The sequence below is a fragment of the Nelumbo lutea genome, chromosome 1, assembly GCF_056320005.1.
Source record: "Nelumbo lutea isolate HS-2025 chromosome 1, American lotus-T2T, whole genome shotgun sequence".
Classification (NCBI taxonomy): Eukaryota; Viridiplantae; Streptophyta; class Magnoliopsida; order Proteales; family Nelumbonaceae; genus Nelumbo; species Nelumbo lutea.
In genome coordinates, this window is record NC_142684.1 from 184941100 (window position 1) to 184955634 (window position 14535).

At 40.4% G+C, this 14535-nt stretch overlaps 1 protein-coding gene across 1 annotated transcript; it reads right to left on the minus strand.

The window, feature by feature from the left end:
• Positions 1–1077: 1077 nt before the first annotated feature.
• LOC148879765 (late embryogenesis abundant protein At1g64065-like) lies at positions 1078–2013 on the minus strand. Its single transcript, XM_088966475.1, has one exon. The coding sequence runs from the start codon at positions 1905–1907 to the stop codon at positions 1242–1244; it is 666 nt and encodes a 221-aa protein (XP_088822601.1). The 5' UTR covers positions 1908–2013; the 3' UTR covers positions 1078–1241.
• Positions 2014–14535: the final 12522 nt, after the last annotated feature.

Genomic DNA, 14535 nt, shown 5'->3' on the forward strand with positions numbered 1-14535 from the left:
ACGGTTGGACCTTTCGCCCCGTAACCTGGCCACCAAAACTGTTTCGTGTCCAGTCCCAGTTAATGACTGGAACATCAAAGAGTTAAGGGGGCATTTTTTTTTCTCGATTTTGAGAGGGGGAAAGATGGTAAATAAGATTTTGGTTTTTATTGATCAAGAATTCCATATTATTTTTTTAGATTTATATGGGAACCAAGGAAAGATTATTTTCTTGGATACTATAAGTGATACATATCTCTTAGGTGAATAAATAATAGATTTTTATGGCTAAAATGGTCATTGCCTTATTTACATGAGAAATAAAATAATATGGGTAAATGTACTTACCCGGGTAAATACAGTTACCCGATAAATAACTTACCGAAAAATGAACAGGGCCCAAAAAACACTTAACCCAAGTAACTGTATTTACCCGGATAACTAACTTACCTAAAAAATGAACAGGGCCTAAGTGTTTAATTTCCTTTTCAATTGTCAAACTTTCATATTCGCCATGATTTCTTTGAATTAATAAACCATTGGATTTAGCTCTGATGAGTCTAATTAACAAACCCATGAAAGCAACGTTGTGGCTAAGCGAGAGAGATAAGAAAGCAAAGTTAATGGCGCCTGTGTGCACTAGGCAAGAAAGATGAGAAAGCTGAACTTCCACTTAGCAAGTTACCTTGGGTATGATTTTGCCAACGATTTAAGGTTCGTGGGCTTTCGTGAAAGTCGTTTTAAGTTACTTGAGCTCTATCTTAATTTGAACTTGGGTGGGCCAATCTGTCCAGGTCATTCAGGAAAAACCAATTCGACCCGGCCACCAAATGAGCACAAATCCAGTCCACTCTGCCGATATAAATCAAACTCTTGAGTCTAGTCTTACATATATGTGTTCACACCAATTTTATGTTCAACAGTCAAGCATGAAATTCCTGAAAATCTTCTAAAATTTCAATCGTCAAGCAACTTCTGGTTTTGAATAATCAACTTCGATTGACTGAATAAACTTCACTATGGATTCTTAAGCACTGATGCAGATATTGATTGTTCTTGTGCAGTGGAAAAATTAGAAGAAAAAGCAAAAGAGATCTAATTAAAATCTGCAGGTAAAAATTAATATCCAAAATCTGAACATTATAATTAATCGTATATATGTAGCAGCAATACAGTATACAGAGTGCAAATATGTCTAAGTATCTATGGGCAAAAGCAACTGAAACACTTATAATACACTAAAACATGAGCAGAGGAAGATCCTAGAGTTTCACATGTCGCTTGCATTTCTGTTCTTGGATTGCCTGGCTTGTTAAGTTAACAGACATGGTGCAGTTCATCTTGACGATCACATGTCGCTTCACCAACTTTAATATATTAACTCGGCCACCGATCCTGGTGTAGCTACTCATCGTCAGCATCCTCGAACTGATATCATTCTGTAGGTTTGAATTATTCATTAATCGATCGGTGATAACGTCCACCGTGACATTCATCCGCATCGTTCGCCGGGCTCTGGCGTGCCCAGGTGGATTCCTAGCCTCCCCGATGACTGTACCTCGGTAGTAGAGGGTGGTGCTGGTGTTTCCGTACTTGAACGAAGCAAAGTTTGGATTCTTGACGGAGACATCGGCGGTGAGAGACATGTTGACGCCGGGGCGGGGCACCGTCCCGTTTACAAGGTCCAGGCGGTCGATCGTAACTCCGTTCATCTTGATTTCAGGATCTCTGACGCGAAACACGGTGAAGGCTAGAACTATGATTGCTACGGCCTGTATCAAGACTAAGGTGGTGATAAAGCCGCAACATTTGATGCATCTCTTTTGACGAAGCTTCTTGGAGTAGTGGGTAGCTTCTTCTTCGTCGCTGCTGACACGATCGGAAACAGGTGCCAAGGGCCTCACCTGATCCCTCTCCCCATCGGCCATGATGCAGCTCTTCGCAAGAGAGAAGGAGACGGAGGAGAGGATGAGTTGGTTTTGGGTCGTCTTCTCGGCAGCGCGTAGGTGAGGGGGTCTGCTAATTGCTTTTACGTATATAATATATAATATTATTTGTGAGCGAGTCTGCTATAGTTAGCTTACACACCAGAAGAAAAAATGAAAATCTTTTAATGCAGTAAGTTGGGTTGGGCTCAAAATGGCCCAACACTTTCTTGACACGTGGTTAGATGTTATTTGGCAACAATAATGTCCCTAAAGGGTTGCTAGGTTGACAGATGGTAAGAATTGGCCACATCATCGTTCCATGTGGGCAGAAATATGGGAGGTTATTGTGCAGGGACTATGGAATTAATTAAGTTCGCTAATTAAGAGCCTTTTTTAACATATTATTTACTTTATTGGTTAGGTGGGTAAAATTTATTCAAGGTCTTGATGTGATGTTTTAGTAAACATATATTCACGGCATTGACAATTTTGGATTCATATATTTTATTTTTCTTCCCAAATTGAGTAGGCCGAAGACTTGAGAATTCCGTGTTTCAACGTTCAATGATTACTCAACTTTGATGCATTTTTGATATTCAGAATCGGAGTTGACAAAATAGCATGTTTTCAAAACCAGACAGGATCGGACGGTCAGGCCGGAAAAATTGGGAATCGGTCAGGTGATTAGTTTATTTTTTCATAAAATTGGATTTTTTCAAAAATTATTGATTTTGATCAGCAAATTGTTGAACCGAATGGTTAAATTCAAACAGTTTGGACTATTTTATTTTTTTTTAATTTTTTTTTATATTTTTTGTCAGAACTGAACGACCATTCAATTCGAACAATCGGACCATTCAACCCGATAACCAAATCCCTGGCCGATTTAACCTCTAGATCAGTTTTAAAAACCATACAAAATAGAGATTGCTTGACTTGGATGCTTCTTCAGCCCTTACAAATTGGGCCTCAGAACTCAGAAGGTAGTATTACTATTCGACCTCAGCATTCAGAGCCAATATTAAAGGCTATTTCCACAATCTTTCAGTCCAGCTGTGGGCCGGGCAGCACGGAAGCAGTGAAGAAGATAGAGATGCCTGAACCGAGTTCTCAGAGTTTTCATTTAATATCTACTTGCTCTACTCTATATTAATTAAATTACATAACATAATAATAGTAAACTATTCTCAAAAATGATTTTCAAAGTTTGAAACCAATTCAAAACTCTAGTGGTCGTTAAATAATAACGAAACCAACGGCCGTCAATGTGAATTCCCAGACTCCTTTATTTTCTTTATTTTCTATTTTGTAGTTACCTTACCACATTCGTTTATATTTTATTTATCTTGCTAACTTCCTTGTTGGTCATTGTCAAGCTCTCTTATTTGGTGTAAATTGCTCCTTTTTACACGAGGGTCGTCCAACCACCTCACTAGGGCTGTCAAATGGAGCGAATGTTGATTCAACCTGACCTGGTTAAATATTAATTCATTACAGATGGATCAGGTTTAATCCAATCCGATAAATATTTTTCAATTTTAAATTGGATTTAGGCCTGTTCGTAGTATTTTGATAAGTTATTTATTCGGATAAATGTATTTATTCAGGTAATTGTTTTCTAGAAAAGATTCAATCGGGTAAGTGCATTTATATATCCATGTTCTTTTATTTCCTATGTAATGATATAAATAAGGCAATGGCCATTTTATCCATAAAAATCCATTATTACAAGGGGCATTTTTGTCCCTTTCAAGTATTGGCAACTTTCCCCTAAGGTGGGTAAGTTATTTACCCAGTTAAGAGATGGGTATCACTTAGATACCTAGGTAAGTGATATACGCAGAAAAATAAATTTTCCCTGTTATCCACATAAATCTAAAAAAAAAATGGGATTTTTGGTCAATGGAAATCAAAATTCCATTGACCAACTTTCCCCCCTCTCCAAATACAGAAAAAGAACACCCCCTTAATGCAAACTTGGTCCATTGAAACTCTTACTCTTATATTCTACCAATGTAGTGGATGATGGTTCAGTCCAACCCAATCCAATATAAATTTATTAAAGATTGATCAGGTCTAATCCAATCCAATAAATACTTTTAACTATTAAGTTTAGACGGACCCTATATAATATGTCATTAGTTTGTCCAATCCATTCAAATTGATTTTGCAAAATCCGGTCATTGACACCCCTACTCCTCACTAATAATCATTTCCTAAAATGAGACCCCAATGAAATGAAATTACATTTCTTGTGATGGTGTTTAATAAGACCCAATGAAATGATATCCCATTTCCGGTCCTCTGTGACAATAATTGCAAATGCTGACATGTTGGCATTTTATAGATGGCTCTCTGAATTATCCTGCAACCATCCTCAAGCATTTAAAGGATTTCAATGGTTTTTAATATTATAATAACCTCTCTTAACATATTTATCCTTGAAATGTATATTGAACTTAAAAAAATAAAATAAGAAACAAAACGTGTCAATGTTCTAAGACACCCGATATTCAATTTTTGAGTATCGAACGTATTGATACTATTGGGCAAACCCTAACCTGTTCTGTAATGCTCCCACCCAACGTATTCAATTTTTGGTGGAGGTTTGCCATAACCCTAACCTATTCTGTAATGCTCCCACCCAACGTGACCTGACTTTTATGTTAAATCCAATACCGAAAACAAAGACAAACATAAACTGTGAGATCATGGAGTTGGGAGTCATACTTACAAGAAGAATGCACTCTAAATATGTAGGGGATCAATATATCATGAACCAGATGATTGGGACAGAATTGGGATCTGCTCCCCACAGAATACGTTTCACGCATATCTCACAGACATACCCCACTCTATATTGGAAATATCTCCCCATAGATAATAAATACAAGTACGAACCATGTACAATCAGAACATGCTGTAATGTCAATGTGAGGCACGCTGTGTGAAGAGCAGATCCGGATTCACTGGAGCAGTGCAACATCAACCTAACCTAGGTTGAAGCATTAAAACCCTAATTTAAAATAAACCCAACCCATTGGCATACTAAATCATGAGACGCCCATCAGAATCCAAATACCAATAAGTACAGCCCATTTAGAAAAGAAAAATTTTGAAAACTAAGAAGAAAGTGATTAAATTCCAATAAAAGGTGGATTTCGGCTGATGTACACTTTAATTAATTTTATAATATAACGTGTTTGACAATAGTCTAATTAAAGTATTCCAATTTGCAAATTTCTAAGTAAGTAATACTAAAATTAAAAGTTAAAACTTAAAACAGAAGCTCCAGTAGACTAGACCCAAAGTCTTCTCGATGACAAAGGGCAGAAGTTGAAAGCAATATAACGAATTTATTGATAGGAAGATATAGTGGAAATTAGGGTGTGCGATTGCCGATTGGTATTGATGAGATGAGACAATATTTTAATTAATAACCTGATCATCAGGCTTTCTTCTGGCCAAAAGGGCGTCCTTTTTGTGGGATTCCTTCCACAACCACAACGCTGACGTGGTGATGTTTCATCATTACTGTAGACGAGAGAAAAATCGCTATTGACTATTAGTTAAAGAGAGATAGGGAAATTGTGTAAAATTAACCATCACTTTTCACGAATTCTCTTAAATTCATAACTTTTCAAAACGTTCAAAATGGACGTTGCTAATTTACTATTTTACTCTTTCTTATGTTCGACCCGTTTAACAATATCCCAAAATTTATCTTAATACGTTGAACAAAAGAGAACCATTGCCACTACTTCTTTCACCACTTGACAAAGAGAAAAATGATGAAGGGTGATTTGGCATGACCTAATAAGAAGGGGTTACATAGACACGATCTGTTTTAGAGGTGACAACTCAGCCAAACAAACTCAGTCCGCAACAATCGAAGCTTTGGTATTTAGTCATTTCGGCGCAAATACCACCTCGGCGTAGAGATACCTCGACACCCAATCTAGTTCGGGACTAAAGAACCGAAGTACCAGTTCGGAGTTAAAGACCTGAAACGCCACGTAATCGACTCCAAAGGCCTCCCCAACGGACCCCAAATTTCTCGGGATCATGACGAGACTCATCCTAACTCCGCCTGAATCGAAGGAAAATGATAAACCTTATCAACTAACGCATTGCTCTCCTTCAAAAATGGAACAGATCTTATCTGCATAGCTCGGAGATCCCCAAGCTCTTTCGTAAGGTCCACGATTACTCCACTATATAAGGACATCAAACCACAAGGCAAAGGTACGCATGATTATTTACTCACTAGCATTCAAGTATTCAGCTCACATCCACAGTATAGAACTGACTTAAGCATCAGAGTGACCTTGCCGGGCTAACCACCCCGGGTTCTCTAATATATTATTTTGTAGCTTGGTCCAGCTCGCCATGCAACTGGAGTTCGGACCATCTTCCAGCTAGGAGTATCTAGATTGTGCTCCATCAATTGGCGCCATCTGTGGAAATTCGTTTGAAAGGTCATCACAATTTTAGTTGTAGTTTTAGCTTTTGATTTATCCCAATGGATTCTTCCAGCAACACCGGAAAAAGCATCGAGATGAACATCACCGGGGGGCAAGATCAACAATCAACCTTCCCCCAAGGTCCCACGGTATGCATAAGCCAATTTACAATTCCTCTTACAGCTTCAGGAGTCTTGTCACTGTCCGTACCGCAGGGCACTACGCAAGTGAGCATCCCGCTTCCCCCCATGAGCATAACTTTCTTCGAGCCATCTGTGGTTCCTCCTGGAATCGGACGCTCCCAATTCCATGACCTTCTTTAGTGCATCCAGACAATACAGATCCAAATGCAGCAGGTCCAACAATTCCAACAGTATCAGCAACAATTCCCACCACTGCAGGCGAACCAACAGCCAATTCCACCCCAGCACCCAGGGTTGCGTCAGGGCCAGAACCTGAATCGGCCTAGAACTAGCCAAAACGTCAACTGATTCCCCCATCGGGGTGAGGGGACCTTGCAGGTGGCGGTTCCTCCTAAGGGTCAGGTTTCACCCCATGGGAGGAGAGACGGTCAGCACACTCCTCCAGTCTCACAAGGAAATTTTAGAAACAGGAATGGGGATGGTCAGTTCAATAGGGTCAATCTGGCTCGGCACTCCTAGCAGGAAAATAAAAGCTCCCGAGAAGATAACAACCAGCCTGGAGTGCGAGGTACGAACTCGAGGTAGGACCCCTCCATCCCTCGTGATAGCCTATGCGAACTCCACAACCAAGAGAACCCAACAAGAAGGAACCAAAATCCACCTCACGATAATGTCCGTAGTGATGCCGAGATACAGTCCTCCAGCGAATCCACGCCAACAAGCAGGGCAAGTTAAAGAAAAGGAAGAAGTGAGTTCGGTGGCAACAAAGACTCTACCTCCATTGCTTTGCCAGTCATCTCCTCTGTCTCCCGAGCTCCTAGAAACTCCGATGCTAAAAGACTTCAAGGTGCCACCGTTAGATAAGTATGACGGGTCGTTTGATCCCAATGATCATGTGGATTCTTTCCAATCTCAAATGCACCTAGTCGGGGCTGGCGAATCTTGCATGTGTGTGGCCTTCTCCATTACATTTGGGGGGGTAGTCCGAACCTGGTACCGGGACCTCGCACCGGGCTCCATCAAAAGCTGGTACCAATTTGCCAACCTGTTTACTGCGCAGTTCATTACCAACAAGAAGTGCCCGGAGTTGCAAGAAAGCCTTCTGAACGTGGTTCATAGGAAAGGAGAATCAATAAGAAGCTACATAAAGTGCTTCAACGATACTTGCCTGCAGATAACGGACCTCAATCCAGTGGTGTGACTCACTACAGCAAAGAAATGAATCACCCATAAAGAGTTCAACTGGCACGTGGTAGTTAACAAACCAAAAGATATCACCGAGTTCCTTAAGTTGGCAGATCAATTCATTAGTATCGAGGAGGAGATCAACCAAAAGATTGACAATCCATCGTCGGAAAAGAGGAATGGAGTTAATGAAGGGATGAGTAATGGTGGGTAGAAAAGAAAGAAGAGCAAGTCCCCGAATAGGGGAAAAAGCAAGTCAAGAAGTCGGTCCCCTTCGCTCAGGCACAAGCCAAGTCAGCGCTCCAGGACCCCGCCCGTGGAGAGAACAAACTATACACCTTTGAATGCTAAGTGAGGAGAGATATTAATGGCTATTAAGGATTCCTCCTTCGTCAAGTGGCCTCCCAGGTTAAGGGGAGACCCGACAACAAGAAACCCGAATGTTTACTGCCATTTCCACTAAGATGATGGACATAGCACGGAGAATTGTTGGAATCATCGCGACAAGATCGAGGAACTTATCCGCCGTAGGTACCTAAAGAATTACATATTGCGAGAAGAGAAGGGGCAAGCAGACCGACAGACAGATCGACAGGGGGACCAGAGAAGGAATGACCCCGAGGCCAGTAAGCAGAATGAGCAACCACTTCGACAGTTTCCAGAGGAAAGACCAGTCTGCGGTGTGATCAATATGATCACCGGTGGGTCCATCATTGCTGGATGTACATTGGCAGCTGGGAGGACCTCAATCCGCGAATTGGAGAACGAAGGCGAAAACCCACCAAAGCAACCTCGACTCGAAGAACCGATCTACTTCACAGAGGACGATGCAGGCGGGATCCAGTACCCGCACGATGATGCTTTAGTAGTGAAGCTAAGGATCAATGACTTCGAGGTGAAATGCATCTTAGTAGACTCAGGCAACTCAACAAACATACTCTTCAAGGGAACCTTTGACAAATTACAGTTATAGCAGAGCGACTTGAAACCGGTAGATACGCCTTTGATATCGATCAATGGCGAGGAGGTCAGACCTCTTGGTCGAATCACAGTGCCCATGAAAGCCGGCACGTGGCCAAACATTGTGTGATTTGATCACACATTCTTGGTAGTCATGACTCCCTCCCCCTACAACGTGATAGCAAGTCGGCCTATCACACATGTTTTACGTGCGATAGTGTCCACTTACTACTTAGCAATGAAATTTCCAACTGACTACAGGGTGGGAGTCGTGCGCGGTGACCAGCTTGAATCCCGCAAGTGCTACGTGGCTGCCTTAAAAGGAAAAGCAAAACTAGTAGAGGACGTCGAACTCGAGCAACCGGTGGAGTATATCGACGAGCGAGCTGCCTCGAAAAAGGAAACGGTCCACATACCAGTCTCTGTCGCCGAACCAGCCAAAACTCTTCAGATCGGTGCCTCGGTCAATGAACCACTTCAAACCCAACTAGTAAGTTTCTTACTTGAAAATTTAGATATTTTTGCTAGGTCCGCGACAGAAATGCTCGAGATTGATTCAAAAATTATAACTCACAAACTTAATACCGACCCTTTAGTCAAGTCAATAAGACAAAAGAAACGCAACCTCGCCTCGGAACGTTGGAGGGTAGTCGACGAGGTCAGGAAGCTCCTCGCGGAAGACTTCATCAGGGAACTCCATTACCCGAGCTGGGTGGCCAACCCGGTTCTGGTGAAGAAGGCCAATGGCAAGTGGCGCATGTGAGTCAACTACACCGACCTGAACAAAGCCTTGCCCGAAAGATTGCTTCCCGTTGCCCAAGATCGACCGCCTAGTGGACGCAACCTCAGGGCATGAGTTGCTAAGTTTCCTAGACGCTTATTCTGGTTATAATCAGATTAGGATGGATCCCGCTGATGAAGGCGGTGGGTGTGACTCCCTTCAACCTCACATAAGGCACAGAGGCCATGATCCCGGTAGAGATTGAGGTACCCACATTACGATTTGAGGATTATGATGAGAAAACAAATGATGGAGACCTCCGTACCAACCTAGACCTGGTAGTGGTGGTGGGAGACCTGACTTACATTCGGACTACGACCTACCAGTAGAGAGTAGCTTGGTACTGTAATGCCTGGGTCAGAAAATGACAATTCTGTGTCGGTGACCTATTTCTTCGAAAAGTCATGGTACCTAAGCCTGACGTAGGTAAGCTCGAACCGAATTTGGAAGGTCTGTACTGTGTAAGGCAGGAATTCGGGGAAGACACATATTAGCTCGAGACTTTGGAAGGGAAGTAGGTACCTCAAGCATGGAATATCGATAACCTAAGAAGGTACTACTTATGAGCCCGTGACTCCAAGGAAAATTTTCTCTAAGTCTATGAGACCACCAAACTGGTTAAAAAAGACGACTGACTGGATAGAGGAGTGTGAGTCACTCGCAGAATCCTAAGGGCTACAGTGCCAAGCTCACAAAAAGACCTCGGCATTGCAATAAATCCTAGTCGCCTCTTTGGCATAGGCAAACAAGTCCTAGTCACCTCCTCAGCATAGGCGTAACGATTCCCAATCACCTCTTCAGCTTGGGCAAGTAAGTAGCCCCAGCATAGATAGGTTGGGCATATACTCTACGATGTCTATCCACCTCGGTGTACAACAACACAAGGTTATTCCTACCTAGATTTCAGCTTGCTAGTCTAGCACTTCAAGATAACTAATCGCCTCTTCGGCATGGGCAAGTAAGTAGCCTGTGCATAGTCAAGTTGGGTATATACACTATAGTGTCTATCCACCTCGGTGTACAACAACACAAGGTTATTCCTACCTCGAGTCCAGCTCACTAGTTTAGCACTTCGGGATAACCAACACTTAGAAAAACTTTTACTTAGAAAGATTTTTGCACACATAAGACTTTTCAAATCATTATACTTCATTAATAAAAAGTTTTGAGTACATGGAAACTATTACTATAACCGAGCTCGGAGGCCTGGGACATAAACTATATGGGGGGGGGGTCCAAGAGGCATGTTTAAACATCAGATTTTCTAGAATCTTCTCCAACAAGTGAAAGAAGACGAACTCACCAAAGAAGGCGATAACGACCTCAGACACAAGGGAGAGAACGACGAGCTGAAGGACTCCGACGCGATCTCAAGAAATCTCAGTTACACATTTTATGGCGAGGATAATGGGCTCTTCGGCCCCTATTTATAGTCCACCACATTCAACAATCGACGGTTGAGATCTGTGTGATCCGGCGACTTCCATGAAAACCGACTACACGCTACCTGAGGACGAAATCAGTTGAGCATGCCCTTTGGTACCCACGGAATTTATAAACAGTGTAACGTCTATGCGTGACCGAGACACAATCTGGTTAATTTCATGGTTGAGCCAGATGATTAAATAGGTTCGACCAACAGTCCGCCCTCCAAGTCACCTAGACTTCCTACCAAATCCACCTGGAGTTGTCATAAATTCCCCGCACCGAGTTAAGACCACTGGAACGAGGAGTAGGGGGCAATTGATGAAGGGTGATTTGGCACGACCTAGTAAGAAGGGGTCATGTAGACGCAATCTGCTTGAGAGGTGACAGACAACTCAGCCAAAGGAACCCAGTCTGCAACATTTGAAGCTCGGGTATTCAGTAACCTCGGCCCAAAAACCACCTCGGCGTAGAGACACCTCGACACCCAATCCAGTTCGGGACTAAAGAACCGAAGTACCAATTCAGAGCTAAAGAGCCGAAACGCACGTAATCGACTCCAAAGGCCTCCCCAACGGACCCCGAATTTCTCGAGATCACGACGAGACTCATCATAGCTCCGCCTGAATCGAAGGAAAACGATAAACCTTATCAACTAATCCATTGCTCTCCTTAAAAAATGGAACAAATCTTATCCGCACAACTTGGAGATCCTGGAACTCTTTCATAAGGTCCACGACTACTCCACTATATAAGGACATCAAACCCCAAGGCAAAGGTACATGTGATTATTTACTCACTAGCATTCAAGCATTCAAGTATTCAGCTCGCATCCATAGTATAGAACTAACTTAAGCACTGGAGCGATTTCGCCGGGTTAGCCACCCCGAGATCTCTGATCTATCATTTTGTAGCTTAGTCCAACTCACCGTGCAACTGGAGTTGGGATCATCTTCCAACTAGGAGTATCTAGATCGTGCTCCATAAAAGACCATTGTCATTTGACATTGCTTCTTCCCCATTTGAGCAATAAAAAACCATTACTGTTGATTCTTCCACTGTTTGAGAACGTGAAACCCATTGCCTTTGATTCTTCCACTATCTGAGAATGTGAAAACCATTGCTGTTGCTTCTCCCAATGCCTGAGAACAAGACTGGTCAGAATGAAACCAAATGTAAGAAAAAAATACGATGGTCACTATTGCATCCAATTAGCATTGCAAAAAAACTAATAAAATGATAATAGTTTTCAAAAAATTAAACAAAAATTAGCCATTGCATCCAATTAATATTGCAAGAGATTTAAAAAAAATATTTCAAAGAATTAAATTAAATTACAAAAATAATTTTGCATAAATTTGTCGAGCCCTCAATGGGGATTTACATTCCATATTCAAGTTGCAAAAAAATTTTCAGTACATAATTACATATTTCAAAACATTAGAAATCTTTGGAACTTCTGATCATAATCTTCTTTCTTTCACAACTTCAAACCGGATATAGAAGCGAGTGAGAGAGGGATAGTGGTGGTGTGGTGGTGGCCAGAATCGAGATCTAAGCAAGAGAGGGTGGTGTAGTGGCCAAAATCAAGAGAGAGGTGAAGCGGTGGTTGGAATTGAGATCTGAGCAAGAGAGGGAGGTGTGGCAACTAGAATCGAGATTTTAGCAAGAGAGAGGGTGGAGAGTCGGTTGGAATCAAGATCTAAGCGAGAAAAGATGGTGTGGAGCCAGAATCGAGATCTGAACGAGAGAGAGAGAGAGAGAGAGAGAGAGAGAGAGAGAGAGAGAGAGAGAGAGAGAGAGAGAATTTCGGGAGAATCTAACCCAAAATGACACTTTTCCCTGTCTTGCCAGTCAAGAGTACTTTGGTCATGAAAAATTTTATTTATGCTGATGTGGACTTCTGTAAATGAATATTAACAGTGATATAACGAAAGATGAGTTTTAGAAAATAAAAACTTATTGACATAAAAAGTTTTGAATGTTTTGAAAAATTATAATGAGTTTAAGAGAATTCAAAAAGTCATGGTGAATTTTAGAAAATTTCCCATAAGTAGAATGCACTCCACCTTAATAGGCTCAACCAACAACTAGTTAATATTGCTCAACCAGCAACTCATCAAATACGGTGGTCTTTCTTTTTTAGCCTTGCATTTTTTTCTTTTGTGATGATGCACATGTTCTGTTATGTTATGTTCTCACAGAAATACCCATTAAAGAAGAAAAAGCCATCAGAGAGAGAAAAGGTGTGGATATACATGAGCAGGGCCAAATATTTTATTGCTCGAGCTTAGTTCCACACACACACAAAAAAGCAAAATAGAAATAATAGCTCGATTCAAAACCTTAAAAGTTTGAGTTCAACGTTTGACAGTGAACCAAACTTCATACAAAAAATTATAAATATTATATATAAGAAGTTATTTCTTGTTATGCTTATAAAAAATAAAATATTATATATAATTGCAATTAGTCAAGTAAGCTTTATGAATCGAGCTTTATATTAATTGAGTTCAGCTTGAATAGCAATTGAGACTAAATATTGGATTTGAGTTTGGCTTGAAGAAAATTTGACGAGTAGGTTGAGTTGGGTTTGGCAAAACGGGAGGAATTATTGTAATTGCAAAGATGCATTTCCCCACTTTCTCTTTGTGGTGGTGGCACGGCAAGCTAAATGAAAAAAAAAAAAATCAGTTACATAATTCCTTTTATATTAGGGTCCTTTTGGTTTATATCTAGAATCAAAATCCTTTAAAATTAGAATTGGAATGGTCTATTCCCATAGTCTGTTTAATTCAGATAAGAATGGGAATTGATATCAGCAAGAATGAGATTTCATTCCCAAAAAAAGGGCAGAGAATGACCATTCCCTTAAACCAAAGAATGCTATTCCAGTATGAATGGGAATAAGATTCCGATTCCATTCAATCAAACAGTTGAAATCGGAATAGCCCATTCCGATTCCGATTCCAAACCCTTATTCCTGCAAACCAAACGAGGCCTTAGCATATGAATATGTACTATGCACATATACAAGTAAATATTAACCATACATGATGTGTTATTAGGATTTAAGTTTTATGGCCTTGTAAAAACCAAGACAAGTATTTGCTTTATATGGTGAGTATTTGCGTTACATATGGGTATGTTTCTGCGTTTTAGTAGCACGCCCAAACATATTGACCATCATATGTGCTGATATACTATCAAGGCTACTATGACTTGAACCCAATCGACTTACATTCAAAGCATGCTCCTATGCTGCTAGACAACTAGACCAATTTATCTTCTCATGCGAATAATTGAAATAAAATAAATTTTATTTAATTTAACATCTACATCTAATCCATATAAATAATGATATATAATTATGTCCAACTAAATATTAAAAGGAAAGGAAGAATCTTCAAAATTTGTATTTTATAAACATTAATGAAATGAATAATCCATAAAATCTACATTTACGCCAAAAGTTGATTTCTAATCTAAAAAAATTATAGAAATAAAAATAGTAATAATGAAATATTTATTTTAGTAATTAAAATGTATGAATTTTCATATTATATGTATCTTAGAGATCCTAATAATTTTGATATATTTTTAAGCTAAGAGATTATATATTTTTATAGAAATTAATTAATATTTTAATTTAAATTAAATAACAATATATT

Bases quoted from the DNA above. Each gene is read 5' to 3' on its own strand.
- LOC148879765 (XM_088966475.1), bottom strand. From the start codon at position 1,907: ATGGCCGATGGGGAGAGGGATCAGGTGAGGCCCTTGGCACCTGTTTCC.